The sequence below is a fragment of the Hemiscyllium ocellatum genome, chromosome 5, assembly GCF_020745735.1.
Source record: "Hemiscyllium ocellatum isolate sHemOce1 chromosome 5, sHemOce1.pat.X.cur, whole genome shotgun sequence".
Taxonomy (NCBI): domain Eukaryota; kingdom Metazoa; phylum Chordata; class Chondrichthyes; order Orectolobiformes; family Hemiscylliidae; genus Hemiscyllium; species Hemiscyllium ocellatum.
In genome coordinates, this window is record NC_083405.1 from 133,433,936 (window position 1) to 133,457,227 (window position 23,292).

The 23,292-nt window shown below is 51.9% G+C and overlaps 1 protein-coding gene across 1 annotated transcript in view; it reads left to right on the forward strand.

Annotated features, from left to right (window-relative positions):
• Nucleotides 1-259: 259 nt before the first annotated feature.
• The window catches only part of c5h8orf82 (chromosome 5 C8orf82 homolog), a 99,442-nt gene continuing 76,409 nt past the window's right edge, over nucleotides 260-23,292 (forward strand). Inside the window, exons 1-2 of the mRNA XM_060825745.1 lie at nucleotides 260-485; nucleotides 13,873-13,921. Of these exons, the coding sequence (XP_060681728.1) occupies nucleotides 264-485; nucleotides 13,873-13,921 (271 nt within the window). The 5' untranslated portion in view covers nucleotides 260-263. The remainder of the gene's footprint in view (nucleotides 486-13,872; nucleotides 13,922-23,292) is intronic.

Here is a 23,292-nt window from a genome sequence, read left to right on the forward strand (position 1 = left end):
TCTTACAAGCCTACACTGTACCGCCTACAGGGTCAACACAGCCACCCTAAGGTTTGGTGCTCAGATCTCCTCTCAGTTCTCCAAGTGCCTCCAGATCCAACTCCAGACTGTTCCAGTCAAATTATCCTGGAGGTGAGGGGTGGGGGGAACCATCGTACCCCGGAACCACTGGCGCGGTGCAGGCTCTCCAGCCGGAGCGCTTTAACCGCGGGGAGCAGGTTCCGTGTGTTTGTCCTCCCCCGGCCCCTAGAAACGGGGACACCATGGAGACGGTGATAGGTCGGGGGTCAGGGGTCAGGGGTGAGAGGTGGGCCTGCGCGATGGCGTTGCCTCTTGCCGCCTCCGGCCGCCGCCTCCTGCAGCAGCTTCCCCCCCGCGGGGCCTGGGCCACCGTCCGCCGCGGCTCCAGCTCCAGCTACAGGCAGGGCCAGAGCCCGGAGCCCAGCATCCGCGAGTATTTCTACTACATCGATCATCAGGGCCAGGTGAGGGGGGTAAATACCCGGGGGAGGGGGTGAATACCCGGGGGGAGGGGGTAAATACCCGGGGGAGGGGGTGAATACCCGGGGGAGGGGGTGAATACCCGGGGGGAGAGGGTAAATACCCGGGGGGAGGGGGTAAATACCCGGGGGGAGGGGGTAAATACCCGGGGGGAGGGGGTGAATACCCGGGGGGAGAGGGTAAATACCCGGGGGGAGGGGGTAAATACCCGGGGGGAGGGGGTAAATACCCGGGGGGAGGGGGTGAATACCCGGGGGGAGGGATAAATACCCGGGGGAGGGGGTAAATACCCGGGGGAGGGGGGGTAAATACCCGGGGGGAGAGGGTGAATACCCGGGGGAGGGGGGGTAAATACCCGGGGGAGGGGGGGTAAATACCCGGGGGGAGAGGGTAAATACCCGGGGGAGAGGGTAAATACCCGGGGGAATACCCGGGGGGAGGGGTAAATACCCGGGGGAGGGGGTGAATACCCGGGGGAGGGGGTGAATACCCGGGGGAGGGGGTGAATACCCGGGGGAGGGGGTAAATACCCGGGGGAGGGGGTAAATACCCGGGGGGAGGGGGTGAATACCCGGGGGAGGGGGGTAAATACCCGGGGGAGGGGGGTAAATACCCGGGGGAGAGGGTAAATACCCGGGGGAATACCCGGGGGGAGGGGTAAATACCCGGGGGAGGGGGTGAATACCCGGGGGAGGGGGGGTAAATACCCGGGGGGAGAGGGTAAATACCCGGGGGAATACCCGGGGGGAGGGGTAAATACCCGGGGGAGGGGGTGAATACCCGGGGGAGGGGGTAAATACCCGGGGGAGGGGGTAAATACCCGGGGGAGGGGGTAAATACCCGGGGGAGGGGGTGAATACCCGGGGGAGGGGGGTAAATACCCGGGGGAGGGGGGTAAATACCCGGGGGGAGAGGGTAAATACCCGGGGGGGAGGGGGTGAATACCCGGGGGGAGGGGGCGAATACCCGGGGGGAGGGGGCGAATACCCGGGGGGAGGGGGGTAAATACCCGGGGGAGAGGGTAAATACCCGGGGGGAGGGGGTGAATACCCGGGGGGAGAGGGTAAATACCCGGGCGGAGGGGGTAAATACCCAGGGGGGAGGGGGGTAAATACCCGGGGGGAGGGGGGTAAATACCCGGGGGGAGGGGGTGAATACCCGGGGGGAGGGGGTGAATACCCGGGGGGAGGGGGTGAATACCCGGGGGGAGGGGGTGAATACCCGGGGGAGGGGGGGTGAATACCCGGGGGAGGGGGGGTGAATACCCGGGGGGAGAGGGTGAATACCCGGGGGGAGGGGGTGAATACCCGGGGGAGGGGGGGTAAATACCCGGGGGAGGGGGGGTAAATACCCGGGGGGGAGGGGGTGAATACCCGGGGGAGGGGGTGAATACCGGGGGGAGGGGGCGAATACCCGGGGGGAGGGGGGTAAATACCCGGGGGGAGAGGGTAAATACCCGGGGGGAGGGGGTGAATACCCGGGGGGAGGGGGTGAATACCCGGGGGAGGGGGGGTAAATACCCGGGGGAGGGGGGGTAAATACCCGGGGGGAGGGGGGTAAATGCCCGGGGGAGGGGTAAATACCCGGGGGGAGGGGGGTAAATACCCGGGGGGAGAGGGTAAATACCCGGGGGAATACCCGGGGGGAGAGGGTAAATACCCGGGGGGAGAGGGTAAATACCCGGGGGAATACCCGGGGGGAGGGGTAAATACCCGGGAGGGAGGGGGGGTAAATACCCGGGGGGAGGGATAAATACCCGGGAGGGAGGGGGGTAAATACCCAGGGGGAGGGGTAAATACCCGGGAGGGAGGGGTAAATACCCAGGGAGGGGGGTAAATACCCAGGGGGAGGGGTAAATACCCGGGGGGAGGGGTAAATACCCGGGAGGGAGGGGGGTAAATACCCGGGGGGAGGGATAAATACCCGGGAGGGAGGGGGGTAAATACCCGGGGGAGGGGTAAATACCCGGGGGGAGAGGGTAAATACCCGGGGGAATACCCGGGGGGAGGGGTAAATACCCGGGAGGGAGGGGGTAAATACCCGGGGGAATACCCGGGGTGAGGGGTAAATACCCGGGAGGGAGGGGGGTAAATACCCGGGGGGAGGGATAAATATCCGGGAGGGAGGGGGGGTAAATACCCGGGGGGAGGGATAAATACCCGGGAGGGAGGAGGGTAAATACCCGGGGGGAGAGGGTAAATACCCGGGGGAATACCCGGGGGGAGGGGTAAATACCCGGGAGGGAGGGGGTAAATACCCGGGGGAGGGGTAAATACCCGGGGGGAGAGGGTAAATACCCGGGGGAATACCCGGGGTGAGGGGTAAATACCCGGGAGGGGGGTAAATACCCGGGGGGAGGGATAAATACCCGGGAGGGAGGGGGGGTAAATACCCGGGGGAGGGATAAATACCCGGGAGGGAGGGGGGTAAATACCCGGGGGGAGGGGTAAATACCCGGGGGGAGAGGGTAAATACCCGGGGGAGGGGTAAATACCCGGGAGGGAGGGGGGTAAATACCCGGGGGAGGGGTAAATACCCGGGGGGAGAGGGTAAATACCCGGGGGAATACCCGGGGTGAGGGGTAAATACCCGGGAGGGAGGGGTGTAAATACCCGGGGGGAGGGATAAATACCCGGGAGGGAGGGGGGTAAATACCCGGGAGGGACGGGTAAATACCCGGGGGGGGGGGAGGGTAAATACCCGGGGGAATACCCGGGGTGATGGGTAAATACCCGGGAGGGAGGGGGGTAAATACCCGGGGAGAGGGATAAATACCCGGGAGGGAGGGGGGTAAATACCCGGGGGGAGGGGTAAATACCCGGGGGAGGGGTAAATACCCGGGGGGAGGGGGGTAAATACCCGGGGGGAGGGGGGTAAATACCCGGGGGAGGGGGTAAATACCCGGGGGGGAGGGGGGTAAATACCCGGGGGAGGGGGGGTAAATACCCGGGGGGAGGGGGTGAATACCCGGGGGGAGGGGGGTAAATACCCGGGGGAGGGGGGGTAAATACCCGGGGGGAGGGGGGTAAATACCCGGGGGGAGGGGGTAAATACCCGGGGGGGAGGGGGGTAAATACCCGGGGGAGGGGGGGTAAATACCCGGGAGGGAGGGGGGTAAATACCCGGGAGGGGGGTAAATACCCGGGGGGAGAGGGTAAATACCCGGGAGGGAGGGGGGTAAATACCCGGGAGGGGGGTAAATACCCGGGGGGAGAGGGTAAATACCCGGGGGAATACCCGGGGGGAGGGGTAAATACCCGGGAGGGAGGGGGGTAAATACCCGGGGGGAGGGATAAATACCCGGGAGGGAGGGGGGTAAATACCCGGGAGGGAGGGGGGTAAATACCCAGGGGGAGGGGTAAATACCCGGGAGGGAGGGGGGGTAAATACCCGGGAGGGGGGTAAATACCCAGGGGGAGGGGTAAATACCCGGGGGGAGAGGGTAAATACCCGGGGGGAGGGGTAAATACCCGGGAGGGAGGGGGGTAAATACCCGGGGAGAGGGATAAATACCCGGGAGGGAGGGGGGTAAATACCCGGGGGAGGGGTAAATACCCGGGGGGAGAGGGTAAATACCCGGGGGAATACCCGGGGGGAGGGGTAAATACCCGGGAGGGAGGGGGTAAATACCCGGGGGAATACCCGGGGTGAGGGGTAAATACCCGGGAGGGAGGGGGGTAAATACCCGGGGGGAGGGATAAATATCCGGGAGGGAGGGGGGTAAATACCCGGGGGGAGGGATAAATACCCGGGAGGGAGGAGGGTAAATACCCGGGGGGAGAGGGTAAATACCCGGGGGAATACCCGGGGGGAGGGGTAAATACCCGGGAGGGAGGGGGTAAATACCCGGGGAGGGGTAAATACCCGGGGGGAGAGGGTAAATACCCGGGGGAATACCCGGGGTGAGGGGTAAATACCCGGGAGGGGGGTAAATACCCGGGGGGAGGGATAAATACCCGGGAGGGAGGGGGGTAAATACCCGGGGGAGGGATAAATACCCGGGAGGGAGGGGGGTAAATACCCGGGGGGAGGGGTAAATACCCGGGGGGAGAGGGTAAATTCCCGGGGGAGGGGTAAATACCCGGGAGGGAGGGGGGTAAATACCCGGGGGAGGGGTAAATACCCGGGGGAGAGGGTAAATACCCGGGGGAATACCCGGGGTGAGGGGTAAATACCCGGGAGGGAGGGGTGTAAATACCCGGGGGGAGGGATAAATACCCGGGAGGGAGGGGGGTAAATACCCGGGAGGGACGGGTAAATACCCGGGGGGGGGAGGGTAAATACCCGGGGGAATACCCGGGGTGAGGGGTAAATACCCGGGAGGGAGGGGGGTAAATACCCGGGAGGGAGGGGGGTAAATACCCGGGGAGAGGGATAAATACCCGGGAGGGAGGGGGGTAAATACCCGGGAGGGAGGGGGGTAAATACCCGGGGGGAGGGGTAAATACCCGGGGGAGGGGTAAATGCCCGGGAGGGAGGGGTAAATGCCCGGGGGAGGGGTAAATACCCGGGATGGAGGGGGGTAAATACCCGGGGGGAGGGATAAATACCCGGGAGGGAGGGGGGTAAATACCCGGGGGAGAGGGTAAATACCCGGGGGAATACCCGGGGGGAGGGGTGAATACCCGGGAGGGAGGGGGGTAAATACCCAGGAGGGAGGGGGGTAAATACCCAGGAGGGAGGGGGGTAAATACCCGGGGGGGAGGGGGGTAAATACCCGGGGGGAGGGGTAAATACCCGGGGGGAGAGGGTAAATACCCGGGAGGGAGGGGGGTAAATACCCGGGGGAATACCCGGGGGGAGGGGTAAATACCCGGGGGAGGGGTAAATACCCGGGGGAGAGGGTAAATACCCGGGGGGAGGGGTAAATACCCGGGAGGGAGGGGGGTAAATACCCGGGGGGGAGGGGTAAATACCCGGGAGGGAGGGGGGTAAATACCCGGGGGGGAGGGATAAATACCCGGGGGAGGGGTAAATACCCGGGAGGGAGGGGGTAAATACCCGGGGGGAGAGGTAAATACCCGGGGGGAGAGGGTAAATACCCGGGGGAATACCCGGGGTGAGGGGTAAATACCCGGGAGGGAGGGGGGTAAATACCCGGGAGGGAGGGGGGTAAATACCCGGGGGGAGGGATAAATACCCGGGGGGAGGGGGGTAAATACCCGGGGGGAGGGATAAATACCCGGGAGGGAGGGGGGTAAATACCCGGGGGGAGGGGTAAATACCCGGGAGGGAGGGGGGTAAATACCCGGGGGGGAGAGGGTAAATACCCGGGGGAATACCCGGGGGGAGGGGTAAATACCCGGGAGGGAGGGGGGTAAATACCCGGGAGGGAGGGGGTAAATACCCGGGAGGGAGGGGTAAATACCCGGGGGAGAGGGGGTAAATACCCGGGGAGGGGTAAATACCTGGGGGGTAAATACCCGGGGAGGGGTAAATACCCGGGGGGAGGGGGTAAATACCAGGGTGGGTAAATACCCGGGGGAGGGGGTAAATACCAGGGGAGGGGTAAATACCCGGGGGAGGGGGGTAAATACCCGGGGGGGTAAATACCCGGGGGGAGGGGGTAAATACCAGGGTGGGTAAATACCCGGGGGAGGGGGTAAATACCCGGGAGGGAGGGGTAAATACCCGGGGGAGGGGTAAATACCCGGGGGGAGAGGGGGTAAATACCCACGGGAGGGGTAAATACCTGGGGGGTAAATACCCGGGGGAGGGGTAAATACCCGGGGGGGGTAAATACCCGGGGGAGGGGGTAAATACCCGGGGGGGGGTAAATACCCGGGGGGTGGGGGTAAATACCCGGGGAGGTAAATACCCGGGGGAGAGGGGGTAAATACCCGGGGGGGTAAATACCGGGGGAGAGGGGGTAAATACCCGGAGGGAGGGGGTAAATACCCGGGGGAGGGGTAAATACCCATGGGAGGGGGTAAATACCTGGGGGGGAGAGGGGATAAATACCCTGGGGGAGGGGGCAAATACCAGGGGGAGGGGGCAAATACCAGGGGGAGGGGGCAAATACCTGGGGGAGGGGGGTGAATACCCAGGGAGAGGGGGTAAATACCTGGGGTGAGGGTAAATACCCAGGGGAGGGGGGTAAATACCCGGGGAGGGGCTAAATACCCGGTGAGGGTAAATACCAGGGGGAGGGGGTAAGTACCCGGGGAGAGGGGGTAAGTACCTAGGGGAAGGTAAATACCTGGAGTAGAGGGGTAAATACCTGGGGAGAGGGTAAATACCCAGGAGGGACAGGTAATACCGGGGAGAGGGGTACACACCCAGGGAATTGGTGGTACACACCTGGGGGGAGAGGGGTACACACCCGGGAGAGTAGACGAGGCTATATTTGTCTGAGTGTGGAATCAAGGAGCGCCAGCAAAACTTGGCACGGTGGCACAGTGGTCAGCACTGCTGCCTCACAGCGCCAGGGACCTGGGTTCAATTCCCGCCTCAGGCGACTGACTGTGTGGAGTTTGCACGTTCTCCCCGTGTCTGCGTGGGTTTCCTCCGGGTGCTCCGGTTTCCTCCCACAATCCAAAGATGTGCGGGTCAGGTGAATTGGCCATGCTAAATTTCCCGTAGTGTTAGGTAATGGGGTAAATGTAGGGGTATGGGTGGGCTTCGCTTCGGCGGGTCGGTGTGGACTTGTTGGGCCGAAGGGCCTGTTACCACACTGTAAGTAATCTAATCTAATCTAATCTTAAATCAATGAGAGTCATGGGAAATGTCTCCTCTGGTTGGAAATCTGTCATCTCAGCTCCAGGGCATTTCTGCAGGAGTTCCTCGCGGTAGATACTTTCTGGGAAGAAGTAAGGATTGTAGATACTGGCGATCAAGGTCAAAAAGTGTGGCGCTGGAAAAGCACAACCAGTTTCGACATAAGCTCTTTGTCAGGAATGTGCCTGTTCAGTGATGTTCTTACACACCTGCGATAACAGGTTTACCTTCATGCCCTGTCTTGGACGAGATTGCAGCAATGCACCACCTCTAAGTCTGAGGAAGACTGCCACATTATAGCCAACATCTCTCCAATTCCTTCAGTGTCCTCCCCCCGATAACTTATTTATTTTAAGTACTAAATAAAAACCAAAAGAACTGTGGATGCTGTAAATCAGAAACAAAAACAGAAGCTGCTCGCACACCTCAGCAAATCTGGCAGCAGCTGTGAAGAGAAATCGGAGTTAACATTTCAGGTCCGGTGACCCTTCCTCAGTACCAGCTCACCTTGTGGTTTAACACAGATGCCAAGCATGAATTTTAACATCTCATATGTTTCGCCAGTAGAGGTTGCTGTAGCTCTACATATACAGAGCATGCCAGAATAGAACATTATTACTGTGTCATGTTCTATTCATTGAAGGGGCAGTGTATGTCACTGAATTGTCACAAACTCAACACTACATGTGTTTGTCATGCTCTCCCTCAGTCTTGCTTGGTGTTCAGAATGGTGGGTTAGTGGCAGTCTGGCCCTGTATTTTAAGCTGCCCTTGAGAATTTGTCATGATTCTTATGATATTATGAATGAAATAGTGAGCTGTGTTGAGCACCACTTGCTTGTCATACCAGGGGGAGGCGTGGTGCACCGTGTTTTCTTTGCAGCCAGCCTCTAACCTGCTGTACCTGCTCTACACCAACATGGAAAGTGAAAGAGAGCACAACAACTTTGGACCGTTATCCCTGCCTTGTTTTGTTCTGTATATATTTTGTCAATGTTTCTTTCTTTTATTCCTTTGCATTCTGACAGCTGCCATCAACCCCCCCCCCCCCGCCCCCATTCACACTTCCTCAATACACACTATTTGTTTTTGTTTCTTTCCCCATTTTACCCACTTCCCCTCTGCCATTGTACCATGAAGTATTTTGGTATTTAATCTCCCCAGCCCTCCTTCCTAACACAGACCTTCATTTTTATTGTTCTCCCTCCCACCCTCTATTCCTTGAAGGTTTCATACTAGAGTTACAGGATTTGAAACGTTAGCTGTGTTTCTCTGTCCTCAGATGCTGAGTTTCTCCAGCACTTGCTGTTTTTATTCTTATATTACTTTCACTTGCTCAAGTCTTATTAGAGCTTCTAACTTTCTTGTGTTCTAAGGAGAGGCCGCAGTACTGAAACATTGCTCTCTCCATAGATGCTCTGAAGAGGATGCATGAAGCAACTCTCCTTTAGTTAGCAACATCTAGATAAACTGTAGTGAAGATAGTAGTGCTTCACAGAAATATACTAAACAATCAAATTGTCAGCAAAACCAGTCCCCACAGGACCACAGTGCCACATCCATTGAAGAACAGCACTGAGTTCAATTAACTCTTATTTGTTAATCATTAAACATGATGCTGAGTTAACGGAAGATTGACCTATATTTCTGCTGGCCATTTCAAGATCTCAGTATATCCCAAAGGACTTTGCAGCCAGTGAAGTAATTTTGAAGAGTATTCATTGTCATCTGTAGGAAAGCGAACACTGATGTTATAGACTCTGATCTGGGTGGGTATTTCAGCAAGTCAGTGCCTTTGAGCTCTCTGTCCATTACAATCCTGACTGAAAGAGTAGATTGCAGGGTGATGGTGATGTTGTGGTAATGTTACTAGATGAATAATTTAAAGCCTGGGGTCACATTCTGGGAACCCGGATTCCATAAGATACAGGTGCAGAAGCCTTTGATGTCAAGATCCAGGTTCAAATTCTGAAGAGTCATACCAGACTCAAAACATTAACTCGGTTTTCTCTTCACAGAGTTTCTCCAACTTCTGTATTTGTTTCAGATTTCCAGCATCTGGAATATTTTGCTTTTGTTCAACTCCCACCGTGGTGCGGGTGGTGGCATTTAAATTCAGTTAATAAAATCTGGAACTGAAAGCTGGTCTCATTAACAGTGACCATGATTTGATTTGATTTGTTATTGTCACATGCACCAAGATACAGTGAAAAGTATTGTTTTGCACACTATCCAGAGAGATCATACCTTATATATGTACATCAGGATAATTGAACAGAATGCAGAATATAATGTTACAGCTGCAGGGAAAGAGCGACTCTAATATATGAGAGGTCTGTTCCTAAGTCTGATCACAGAGCGGGAGAAGTTGTTCTTAAATCTGTTGCTACATGTTTTCAAATTTTTATATCTACTGACCGCTTGAAGAGGGTGAAGACAGTACAACTGGGGTGGGAGGGGTCTTTGATGATGTTGGTTGCTTTCCCAAGGCAGTGCGAAGTGTAGATGGAGTCAGTGGGTGGCCTGTGTGGTGTGATGGACTGGGCTGTAATCACAACTCTCCGTAATTTCTTGTGGGCTTGGGGAAGCGCAGTTGCTGTACCAAGCTTTCTTGCATCCAGACAGGATGCTTTTTGTGGTGCATCTGTAGATATCTAATGAAACCATAATTGTTGTAATAATCCCAGCTGGTTCAATAGGGATCAGTTCTGCTTTTTAGATAAGGAAGTCTGTTATTCTTACCCAGTCTGGCCTACATGTGACTCCAGAACCCAACCAGTGTGGTTAACTCCTAACTGCCCTCTGAAATAGCCTGTCAAGCCACACAGTCCAAAGGATGGGTATCAAAGAGCAGTACAGTACAGGACCCACTGACACATGATGCCTTTCTAATATAGAAACCTTTTGCCTCCACACGGTCCCTCTATTCCGACTTATTCATACATCTGTCAAGGTGCCTCTTAAACTTTGTTCTTGAAATCTGTCTCCACCATCTCTGGCAACACATTCCAGGATCTCAACACCTGGGGAAAATAAAAACTTGCCTCTCCTGTAAACTTTCCCCTTTTAGTGTTTACCGACGTCTCCAAGTAGATTTCTAACCTGGGAGAAAGCATTGACTATTCACCCTGCCCATTCCTCTCATAATTTTGTAAACTTTTGTCAGCTTGCCCCACAGCCTCCAAAGTTCAAGTGAAAACAAACCAAGTTTATCCAATCTCTTCACATAGCTAGTACCTGACCTTGTCAGTGATGCCCATATCCCCTGAAAGAAGAAAAAGATGGTGTGAATTTAGTTATAACAATATAAAACTGAAAATGTCATCCTGCACGAGGGATTCCCTCCTGTCTGATCCTATGTAGACAGGCTATTTATAAATGAAGGCTGACTCATTTTTATTCATAATATGTGAACAAACAATATGTATGCAATGATTTTTAATCTTATGTTCTAACAGACATGATACGTTTTATTGATTTAGTAGTTTTTCAGAAACTTATTGGCACCAAACTTTAATAGAGTTCCCATCCTGTCCAAAGATACTCCACAGTTCTGGCAGCATCATCTGGGAGAGACATAATGTTTCCATTCAATTACCCTTCCAAGGTTTGTGTCTGGTTTCTTCAGACTCTCTCACAACTGTTTCTTAGCTAAATAAATGCCGAAAGACTAGACCTATGACTCTTCACCTTTCTTATATTCTTATAAGGAAACAAAAGCAAAGTATTTACAAAATTAAATCTGGACTCCGTCCAAATGTAATCACAGTGGATTTTTCAACTTAACTTTCGGGGTTGTGTTTGAGGAGATAATAGGAGAAAGTGAGGACTGCAGATGCTGGACATCAGAGTCGAGAGTGTGGTGCTGAAAAATCACAGCAGGTCAGGTGGATGCTGCCTGACCGGTTATGCTTTTCCAGCACCACACTCTCAACCTTGAGGATACAGTAGTCATGCCTGGCCTCTTATTGACCTTAGCATCTGCTAGAACTGATCTAAGCAGCGGGTCTGAGTTACTCTGTGTGCTGCTGAAGTTATGCATTTGATTGTCTTTACAAACGGCTGCAGCATAATGATATCGTCTACCTGTCCCTGTAAACCAAGAAGTGCTCCAAATTATTGCAAATGACATCTTGGGAAAGCTCCCACACTGAATTGCCAGCTGTAGCTCAATAGAGAGCACACTCGGCTCTGAATTAGAAGGATGCTCCAGGCCAGTGCTGCATGACCCGAGGTCACTATAAATGTGTCCTGTCCTTGTTTATGGAACAGGTTGATGGTGGTGCAAGTCATTTTATCACTGGACTGGGAAGCCAGAGCTCCAGGTAAATGCCTTGGGGCCATGGGGCCAAATCCCACTATGCAGTTGGTGTCATATTTAACTTCAGGTAATTAATAAAACTGGATGGATAGCTACTCTCAATAATGGTGACCATGAAGCTGTTGTAAGCCACTCATCATGTCCTCTAGAGAAGGAATTAATCATAGACTGGTACAGCACGAAGCAGGTCTTTTGGCCCAACTCATCCATGCTGATCAGATATCCTAGGAATAAGGAAGGACTGGTGATCAACGAGTCGAGAGTGTGTTGCTGGTAAAGCACAGCAGGTCGGGCAGCATCCGAAGAGCTGGAGAATCGATGTTTCAGGCATAAGCCCTTCATCAGGAATGAGGCTTGTGGGTGGGGGCTGAGAGATAAATGGGAGGGGGATGGGGTTGGGGGGAAGGTAGCTGAGAAAGCGATAGGTGGATGAAGGTGAGTAAGAAGGTGATAGGTCAGGCAGGAGTAATGGACAGGTCCTGAGGGTGGTGCAGAGTTGGAGGCTTGGGACTGGGATAATGTGGGGGGGAGGGGAAATGAGGAAGCTGCTGAAATTCACATTTATCCCGTGTGGTTACAGCGTCCCAAGGCGGAATATGAGGCTTTTCCAGCATCTGATCAGATATCCTAATCTAGTCCAGTCCCATTTTCCAGCACTTGGCCCAGATCCCTCTGACCCCTTCCTAGTCATGTACCCATTCAGATGCCTTTTGCATGCAGTAATTGTACCAGCCTTAACCACTTCCTCTGGCAGCTCATTCCATACACACACCACCCTCTGTGTGAAAAAGTTGTCCCTTGGGTGGTCCCTTTTAAATTTTTCCCCTCTCACCTTAAACCTTTGCTCTCTTGTTTTAAACTCACCTGTGCTGGGAAAAGGCCTAGTTTATTCATCCTATCCATGCCCCTCAGAGATGTACAGGACAGGGACAGACCCTTTAATCCAACTCGTCCATGCCTACCAGATATCCTAAATTAATCTAGTCCCATTTGCCAGCCCTTGGCTCATATCCCTCTGACCCCTTCCTAGTCATGTACCCATTTAGGTGCCTTTTAAATGTTGTAATTGTACCAGCCTCCCCTCTCCCTCTGGCAGCTCATTCCATACACACACCACCCTCTGTGTGAAAAGGTTGTACCTTGAGTCCCTTTTAAATCTTTCCCCTCTCGCTCTAAACCTATGCTCTCCATTTCTGGATTCACCCACCCTGGATAAAGACCTTGCCTATTTACCCTACCCATGCTCCTCATGATTTTATAAACTTCTATAAGGTCACTCCTCAGCCTTTGATGCTCCAGTGAAAACAGCCCCAGCCTGTTCAGCCTCTCCCTATAGCTCAAATCCTCCATCCCTGGCAGCATCCTTATAAGTCTTTACTGAACCCTTTCAAGTTTCACAACATCTCCATGGAGACCAGAATTGAACACAGTGTTCCAAAAGACAAGGCTCATAAAAATCCGTGATCATTACTTGGTTTGGACTACAAGTGATTCCAGACTCAGCACACTATTGTTGGTTCATAACAGCCCTGACAATCAACTCACTCCAAGGGCAGTTAGGGATGGATAACAGTCGCTGGCCTAAGTGGCCAGAATCCCTGAAAAGATTCAATGGAAGAATTCCCGCTGTAGCTTGTCCTTTTGACATTCCCAGTGTCATTAAAATACTTAATTTTACAGTGATTACAACAAAAGATGAGATACTGTAAGATATGACGATGATGCTGTTCTACCACGTATGGTGTGGATGCGACACTCTGCGGTGGTATACGATGTGGATACAACACAGTCCTGTGGTGTACAATGTGGATGCGACACAGTCCTGTAGTGTACGATGTAGATAAGACACCGTGCTGTGGTGTACGATGTAGATACGACACTGTCCTGTGGTGTACAATGTGGATACGACACCGTGCTGTGGTGTACGATGTAGATAAGACACCGTGCTGTGGTGTACAATGTAGATACGACACTGTCCTGTGGTGTACAATGTGGATACGACACCGTGCTGTGGTGTACGATGTAGATAAGACACCGTGCTGTGGTGTACGATGTAGATAAGACACCGTGCTGTGGTGTACGATGTGGATACGACACTGTCCTGTGGTGTACAATGTGGATACGACACCGTGCTGTGGTGTACGATGTAGATAAGACACCGTGCTGTGGTGAACGATGTGGATACGACACTGTCCTGTGGTGTACAATGTAGATACGACACAGTCCTGTGGTGTACGATGTAGATACGACACCGTGCTGTGGTGTACAATGTAGATATGACACGGTCCTGTGGTGTACGATGTGGTAATGACGCTGTCTTGTGTTTTCTTGCAGCTGTTTCTTGATGACACCAAAGTGAAGAATTTCATCACCTGCTTTAAAGGTGAGTGTAGCTCTATCCCTGACTACCTTCAAGTTAAATAAATACATCTGACACTCTGCAACTAAAACCTCACCCACTGAATCAGATGTAGGTCACTCTGCTATAGTGCTCATTTTGCCAACTCGATTTATCATTGATTGGTAAATTGGGGAAGTTTTTGTAAAACATGAACTTCCATTGCCTATTATGTGATTCCATCCCCAGTACCTTCAGTTCGCTCTTGGTGTTTAGTTCAGGTCAGGCAAGGGAGGGTGGATGATGGAACAAATTTTTTCTAACCTTAACTGTTGGCATTTTTGAGGACATTTTTAGAAATTATTGCAGGAGAAAAGATTTGGATTTCAAGATTGTTCTCGCTTCGGACAATGCACCAAGCCATCCTCCCACCATTGGTGAGCTTTCTGAAAACATCAAAGTGCTATTTCTACCTCCAAATGCAACCTCTCTCATTCAACCCAAGGACCAGGGCGCAATAGCACCTTTTAAAGTTTATTATTTAAGGCACATATTCATGAGCTGATTGGAGGTACTGAAGGAGTTAATGAGGACAGTGTTCTTAAATTTTAGAAGAGCTTTAACATTAAAGAATGCTACTGACATCAGTGTGGAGGCCTGGGGTGATGTCAGTACAAACTGCTGACATGCGCTTTGGTGGAAGCTTCTCCCAGAGTTTCTTCATGGTTTTAAAGGGGTTGAACCATCAGAGGAACTTCCAGCAATCAAAGAATATTGTGTTGTTCTTGCAAAGCCGTTGGATTTGAAGAAGTGGGGACTGACCATGTTGAGGAGCTGCTTGAGTCCCAGTGTGAAGATCTCTCCACAGCTGATCGAGAACAAGTTGTTGCTCTGGAGGAACCTGAAGCTCGAGATGAAGACGGTGAAGTCCAGGATGCAGCACTAACGAGAGCTTTCCACTTCTGTTTTGTCGTTTATCCTGAGGGAAGTTGAGAAGCAGTTAGCAGCTCTTAGAAGACAGTGACGACAATGAAGAGTGCAGCAGGATAGCAGTTTGTGGCATAATGTCTTACCTGGCACCCTACCCTATGAACAGCTTCTTCATGGAAGAAGAAAGATAGCACGGCAGCAAAAAGTAGATGCCTTTTTAAGGCAAATCCCAATAAACAGTCTGAGGACAATGAACTACAGCCATCAATTTCTGGACTAAATATTTTCTTACTAAGAACCCTGTGCGCAGAACCACGCCTCAAAATGATGATGATGACCCTCAGCCCCTGTGTTAATACAGTACTGTAACCCAGCAAACTCAGAAACCCTTTAAAGTGTTAAATTTATTGTGTTATTTCATTAAAATATATGATTTTAACATTTACTTAAACTGTGCCATTGTGTTAAGCATTAATTGAATATATTCCAGATAGGAATCTAACAGTTGCGCTCAGTGACATCAAAGGATATGGGGTGTGTTTGTGAAGGTAGATGGCCTATGAGATAGATTAGCTAGAGTGGTGGAGCACACCTGTTAGACTGATCCTTCCATACCCGCCACAAATTCACCTGCACCTCCACACACATCATCTATTGCATCCGCTGCACCCGATGTGGCCTCCTCTATATTGGGGAGACAGGCCGCCGACTTGTGGAATGCTTCAGGGAACACCTCTGGGACACCCAGACCAACCAACCCAACCACCCCGTGGCTCAACACTTTAACTCCCCCTCCCACTTCACCAAGGACATGCAGGTCCTTGGACTCCTCCATCGCCAGACCATAACAACACGACGGTTGGAGGAAGAGCGCCTCATCTTCCGCCTGGGAACCCTCCAACCACAAGGGATGAACTCAGATTTCTCCAGTTTCCTCATTTCCCCTCCCCCCACCTTGTCTCAGTCGAATCCCTCGAACTCAGCACCGCCCTCCCAACCTGCAATCTTCTTCCTGACCTCTCCGCCCCCACCCCACTCCGGCCTATCACCCTCACCTTGACCTCATTCCACCTATCACATCTCCATCGCCCCTCCCCCAAGTCCCTCCTCCCTACCTTTTATCTTAGCCTGCTAGACACTTTCCTTATTCCTGATGAAGGGCTTTAGCCCGAAACGTCGAATCTCCTGCTCCTTGGATGCTTCCTGACCTGCTGTGCTTTAACCAGCAACGCATTTTCAGTCCTGTTAGACTGAAAAGCCTACACCCACAGTTTGATTCCCATCGGGGAGGTGATGACCTAGTGGTATTATCACTGGAACTGTTAATCATGGGGAACCTGGGTTTGAATCCCACCGTGGCAGATGGTGGAATTTGTTTTCAGTAAAAAAAGATCTGAAATCCAAGATGGTAGCGGTCCAAGAGGTATTCTGTGCCATACCCCAGCCAAGGTGCCCCACCCCCCACCACCCCGAGGAGAAAATTGATAATATAGTGTTGAATATCTAGAGCTTCTAAAACTGTGATTTGAAAGATCCAAGATCAAAATGAAGTTGGCCAAAGACAAAGGGGCGAAAAGAGTACAGCAGGCGGGCCACTCCCCTACTGTGCTGGGGGACCCGCAGCCATTCCTCAAACACCCGAGGCTCAACTCCGAGAAAATAAATCAAGGCAGCGCTGGAGCCGATCTCTGCCATGGCAAAGAAGCATCAGCAGGAGATCCAAACACTGGACTGATGAGAGGAAGTGGTCAAACAGAGGACTGCAGCTTTGGAGACCACGGTGGGGGTCGCAGTAGGACGCTGGAAGACCAGGTTTGGATCCACCGAGAACAAGTGGATGATCTTGAAAATAAAAGCAGAAGGAAAAGCTTATAGCTCGTGGGTCTCCCGGAGTATGAGGTCTTAGAGATTCTGTACTGCCTTGGTGTAAAACCTGATTTACTTCACATTTCAATCAGTTGGTTATTGTTTGGGTTTTTTTTGGCTGTTCTTTTCTGGATTGGGGCTGGCTATATCTGTGGTTAAGATGTATGGAGAAGAGGGGCTGAGGGTGAGCGTCCATTGTTAACGCTCAGGAATGTAAATAACATGCTCCTTTGTCTGTGAATTGCCTGGGACTAGGGCATGGCCTGAACTGGAAGGAGCCAGGATGGTTGCAAGGATAGGGAGGATTGCCCCAATGGCCAAGAGGGAAGATCTCTCATGAATTGGGGTTTATTTAGGTGTCTCTTTAAGCTAAATGTAATGGTTAGTTTTTTAGTTTTCATGGTTTTCATAGGAGTAGTTTTTAGTTTTTATGGCGTTAATGTTTTCTCGCTCACTGCACCTCAGATCGGCTTCCTCCTCTTGGGAAATCAATGGGCTGCCCTGGATGACCATAGGCAAAGGTGGGTACTGCAGATGCTGGAAATCAGAGTCTAGATTAGAGTGGTGCTGGAAAAGCACAGCAAGTCAGGCGGCATCCGAGGAGCAGAAGAATTGGCGTTTTGGGCAAAAGCCATACTTACCTGGATGACCATGGCTCGTGATCTGTTTCAGTGGTGCACCTGGAATGTAAAAGGGAGCCATTCCCCCATTAAAGGAAAGAAGGTGCTGTCAAGCCTTAGAAAGGAAAGGGTGGACATTGCCCTGCTGCATGAGTCGCATTTAACTGATAAGGAACATCTGAAAATGCAGCTGGGGGGTTATGACAGGGTATTCTTCTCCTCCTTTAGCGCTAAGGGTAGAGGAATGGCTATACTGGGAAGAAAGAACCTCCCATTCCAGGTAATGGAGCAAATTAAGGACGAACATGGACGATTCTTCATTCTGAAAGCTTTAATACCTGGAGAAGAGCATGGCGTCCTCGGCACACCCTCTTAAATTTCTAATTGATGCAGTTGCTAAATTAATGATTCTTGAGCTGCACTGTATGATCATAGGAGAGGATTTTCACCACCTAATGTATCCTGGGGTAGACAGGATGCCGAGGGGCCCAGTCGGCACACCCATGATTGACGTGTGTGAGGCGTAGGGATTGGTGGAGGTACCTCCACCCTAATGAAAGACACTTTACTTTCTATTCCAACCCACACAAGTGCCACATGCGAATTGACATGCTCTTTATGCTGTCGGTCTGTTTGGACAGAACATTGGCATGCAAAATTAGGAATATAGCTGTCTCGGATCATGCACCAGTGTATTTAGATGTTAAAATCAAACATGGCAGAATAGATGCACAGCACCGGTGCCTGGGCCCATTCCTGTTAAGGAACAGCAAATTTGTTGAGTACCTTACAAGAGAATTCAGGGATGGCCCTGGGATGACTCTGGTGCGGCCAGTAATCCATCGGTACTTTGGGAGACCACTAAGGCATATTTATAAGGCCTGACCATTTCATATTCAATGGCTAGAAAGAGGCAAGTGGGGAGCAGCAACGGATGCTGGAGGCCTGGCTGAAGCTAGCTGAGGAAGCATTTTATAATAGGCGGTTATTGGTCAAGCTGCAGCGGGTCACGGCTCTCCGGGCTGCTCTCGACTCATTGCACACGCAGGTGGCAAGAAAAGAGGTCTCCTTTGCTAAACAAAGGTTGTTTGAATTTGGAGATAAGCTTACCTGGCTAGAAAGAAAAGTGAGGTCTGCAGATGCTGGAGATCAGAGCTGAAAATGTGTTGCTGGTTAAAGCACAGCAGGTCAGGCAGCATCCAAGGAACAGGAAATTCGACGTTTCAGGCCAGAGCCTGAAAAGGGCAGCACGGTGGCACAGTGGTTAGCACTGCTGCCTCACAGCGCCAGGGACCTGGGTTCAATTCCCGCCTCAGGCGACTGATGGTATGGAGTTTGCACATTCTCCCCGTGTCTGCGTGGGTTTCCTCCGGGTGCTCCGGTTTCCTCCCACAGTCCAAAGATGTGCGGGTCAGGTGAATTGGCCATGCTAAATTGCCCGTAGTGTTAGGTAAGGGGTATGGGTGGGTTGCGCTTCGGCGGGTCGGTGTGGACTTGTTGGGCCGAAGGGCCTGTTTCCACACTGTAAGTCTAATCTAATAAAAGCCCTTCATCAGGAATGAGGAGAGTGTGCCAAGCAGGCTAAGATAAAAGGTCGGGAGGAGGGACTTGGGGGAGGGGCGATGGAGGTGGGATAGGTGGAAGGAGGTCAAGGTGAGGGTGATAGGCCGGAGTGGGGTGGGGGCGGAGAGGTCAGGAAGAGGATTGCAGGTTAGGAGGGCGGTGCTGAGTTCAAGGGAATCGACTGAGACAAGGTGGGGGGAGGGGAAATGAGGAAACTGGAGAAATCTGAATTCATACCTTGTGGTTGGAGGGTTCCCAGGCGGAAGATGAGGCGCTCTTCCTCCAACCGTCGTGTTGTTATGTTCTGGCGATGGAGGAGTCCAAGGACCTGCATGTCTTCGGTGAGTGGGAGGGAGAGTTAAAGTGTTGAGCCACGGGGTGGTTGGGTTGGTTGGTCCGGGCATCCCAGAGGTGTTCCCTGAAGCATTCTGCAAGTAGGCGGCCCGTCTCCCCAATATAGAGGAGGCCACATCGGGTGCAGCGGATGCAATAGATGATGTGTGTGGAGGTGCAGGTGAATTTGTGGCGGATATGGAAGGATCCCTTGGGGCCTTGGAGAGAAGTAAGGGAGGAGGTGTGGGCGCAAGTTTTACATTTCCTGCGGTTGCAGGGGAAGGTGCCGGGAGTGGAGGTGGGGTTGGTGGGGGGTGTGGACCTGACGAGGGAGTCACGAAGGGAGTGGTCTTTGCGGAACGCTGATAGGGGAGGGGAGGGAAATATATCCTTGGTGGTGGGGTCCATTTGGAGGTGGCGGAAATGACGGCGGATGATACGCTGTATTCTGAGGTTGGTGGGGTGGTAGGTGAGAACCAGTGGGGTTCTGTCTTGGTGGCGATTGGAGGGGCGGGGCTCAAGGGCGGAGGAGCGGGAAGTGGAGGAGATGCGTTGGAGGGCATCGTCGAACACGTCTGGGGGGAATCTGCAGTCCTTGAAGAAGGAGGCCATCTGGGCTGTGCGGTGTCGGAACTGGTCCTCCTGGGAGCAGATGCGGCGGAGACGAAGGAATTGGGAATGTGGGATGGAGTTTTTACAGGGGGCAGGGTGGGAGGAGTTGTAGTCCAGGTAGCTGTGGGAGTCAGTCGGTTTATAGTAGATGTCTGTGTTGAGTCGGTCGCCTGAGGTAGAAATGGAAAGGCCTAGGAAGGGGAGGGAGGAGTCTGAGCCAGTCCAGGTGAATTTCAGGTCGGGATGGAAGGTGTTGGTAAAGTTGATGAACTGTTCAACCTCCTCATGGGAGCACGAGGCAGCGCCGATACAGTCATCGATGTAGCGGAGGAAAAGGTGGGGGGTGGTGCCAGTGTAGTTGCGGAAGATGGACTGTTCCACATATCCTATGAAGAGACAGGCATAGCTGGGGCCCATGCGGGTGCCCATGGCAACTCCTTTAGTTTGGAGGAAGTGGGAGGATTGGAAAGAGAAGTTATTCAGGGTGAGGACCAGTTCAGTCAGTCGAAGGAGGGTGTCAGTGGAAGGGTACTGGTTGGTGCGGCGGGAAAGGAAGAAGCGGAGGGCTTTGAGTCCTTCGTGATGGGGGATGGAGATGTACAGGGACTGGATGTCCATGGTGAAGATAAGGCGTTGGGGACCGGGGAAGCGAAAATCATGGAGGAGGTGGAGGGCGTGGGTGGTGTCCCGAACGTAGAAAAGTGCTTCGCAAGCCATTATATCTATCAGAGAGAGAGCTGGCAGTAACCCATGAGTTGAAGAAGATCAATGTTAGATTTTGGGAATACTTCGCAGAGTTGTACTGGTCGGAGGGCGGTGAAGACAGTGCAGGGAGAATGCAGTCCTTTTTTTAGAACCTGGACTTTCCCGGTGTAAATGCGGAACAGGCCTCCCTGTTAAATGTGCCTACGACAATACAAGAGGTGCAGGAAGCAATAAAACATCTCCAGGGTGGAAAAGCACCGGGGCCAGATAGATTCCTGAGCGAGTTTTATAAGGAATTCATAAATGTGTCAGTGATGCCACTTCTGGGGATGTATAGCTGTTCGTATACACAGGATTGTCTTCTGCCTCCTCTTAGGGAGGCTAATACCTACCTCATTGTAAAGAAGGGGAAAGACCCCGAAGAATGTGCTTCATACAGACCCATTTCATTGTTGAATGTGGACTTTAAAATTCTGTCAAGTGTGCTGACCTTGAGGTTGGGAAGGGAATTTTCTGATATTATAAAAGAAGATCAGGCAGGTTTTATCAAGGGCTGTAGCTCTTCCAACATTATCAAGCTGGTACTGAACATAGTGCAGGTACGCCAGCAAGGATTGATCCCGGGTTTGGTGGTCTCCCTAGGTGTTTGACTGGATAGAAGGCCGTCCCTGTTTGTGGTCCTCGAGCGTTTTGGTGTGGGGGGAGCCTTTGCCAGATGGGTAGAGGTATAATGATCCTCACTAACAGCACTCAGTCGGATAACTTTAATATTGGGAGGGGTAGATGATAGGGGTGTCCTCTTTCACCGTTGTTATTTACCTCGGCGATTGAGCCGTTAGCTGAGGCTATCAAGAGGGATCCTAACATAGCGGCGCCAAGGATAGGAATGGGGGAAGCATAAGATCACCCGATATGCTGATGACCTTCTTCTGTTTTTGGCCAATCTGGAGAAATCCATACTCTGATTAATTCAACAAATTAATTTATTTGGCAAGTCTTAGGCGCACAGGATCAACTTTACAAAATCAGAAGCCGTGCTGGTTGCGGGGAGGGGTGGGTTAGTGGAGGTGCCTGACCTGAAGGATGGAATGCAGTTCCTGTTTAGATGGTCGTCAAAAGGTTTTGGGAATTTTTATGACTTTACTCAGCGGGTTGTGAGTTCATGGAATGCCCTGCCAGTAGCAGTGGTGAACTCTCCCTCTTTATGGTCATTTAAGCGGGCATTGGATAAGCATATGGAGGCTAGTGTAGGTTAGGTAGACTTTGGTCGGCGCAACATCGAGGGCCGAAGGGCCTGTACTGCGCTGTATTTTTCTATGTTCTATGTTCTATGACCCCTGCCTTCCACTAGCTGTATAAATTACTGTACAATTACTGGAGAGAATAAAGCAGGATTTGCAGCGTGGGAGGGATTACTGTTATCACGGTTAGGCCGGATAGCCCTGATTAAAATGGATGTTCTCCCTCGCCTGTGGTATCCCATGAGAATACTCCCGTTGTTGTTACCCAGGCGAGTGTAATAGAGGCTCAGTAGTTGGCTTGGGTCCTTTTTTTGGTGTTGTAGGTGCTCCCAATTAAATTTACTAAATTGCAACTCCCGCAGGATGGGGGTGGACCTTCCGGACTTGAAGAGATATCAAATAAACGCTCCGTTAGCATATGTGGGTAACTGGGTTCGGGGAATTCGGGGTCAATTTGTTGAAGCCTCTCAATTGAGATGTCCCCTAGTTAATCTGTTATTCATGGATATGATGAAATTCGTGATCGAGCAGTGTAAGAGCCCAATCATTTTAAATATGGTGAAAACTGGGAGGATAATGAGGCAAGACGAGGGTAATTGGTTTAAGACCTCACCGTTTACCCCGTTGGTGGGATCCTCCGGCTTTAAACCTGGGGCAATGGATTCTGGCTTTAAACTGTAGGAGAATAAGGGATTCTCTTGTCTGGGAGATTTATTCGGGGGAGGGGTGATGTTAATGTAGTTTAGCCAGCTAAATCAGAAATATGGATTGTCTAATCGGGACCTTTTCCGGTACTTTTTAAGATAAGGGATTATATCCAGACGAGAACCACATTCCTGGCTCAGCCTTACAACTCAGACAGGGAGGAGAGTGCTCCAGTGTACAGATGCTCTTTCAGTTCGTACTTTGTATCATTTACAGAAAGTGCGTGCCTTAGGAGATGTGGAGGGACTCTGTCGGAGTTGGAATCGAGAACTAAGAGAGGATATTTCATTGGAAACATGGAAAGATGTATGGGAAAATGTAAAGAAAATCTCTATGTAACAAAGCACCGCCATGCAATTGAAGATTTTACACAGGGCCCATATGGTGCCAGAGAGGCTAGCTAAGTTCAAGAGAGGAACATCTCTAGAGTGTCCCAAATGTAAAATAAGTATAGGCACTCTTACACACTGCTACTGGTCATGTTACAAGATAGTGGAGTGCCATAGTAAGGGAGCTGAGGGAAATTCTGGGAATTTAAATCACGGTAGATTGGTATTTCTTTTCCTGGCGTTGCCAAACTTGCCCTCTCTGGGGGAGCACTGGAAGAGGTTGTGTAACATTCTTACGCACTGTGTGACGATGAACATCTTAATGAAGGACGTCGGAAAAACCCCAGGTCTTATGAGTTGGCGCAGGCTGTTGACGGAGCATCTCCCCCCAGACTACCTCACAAATATGGTGCACCACAAAGCGGAGCGGTTTGAGAAGACGTGGCAGCCCTTTCTAAATTATATAGACGCAGACGTATAGGCAATACGAACCAGGGCTGTGGTATAGCCGC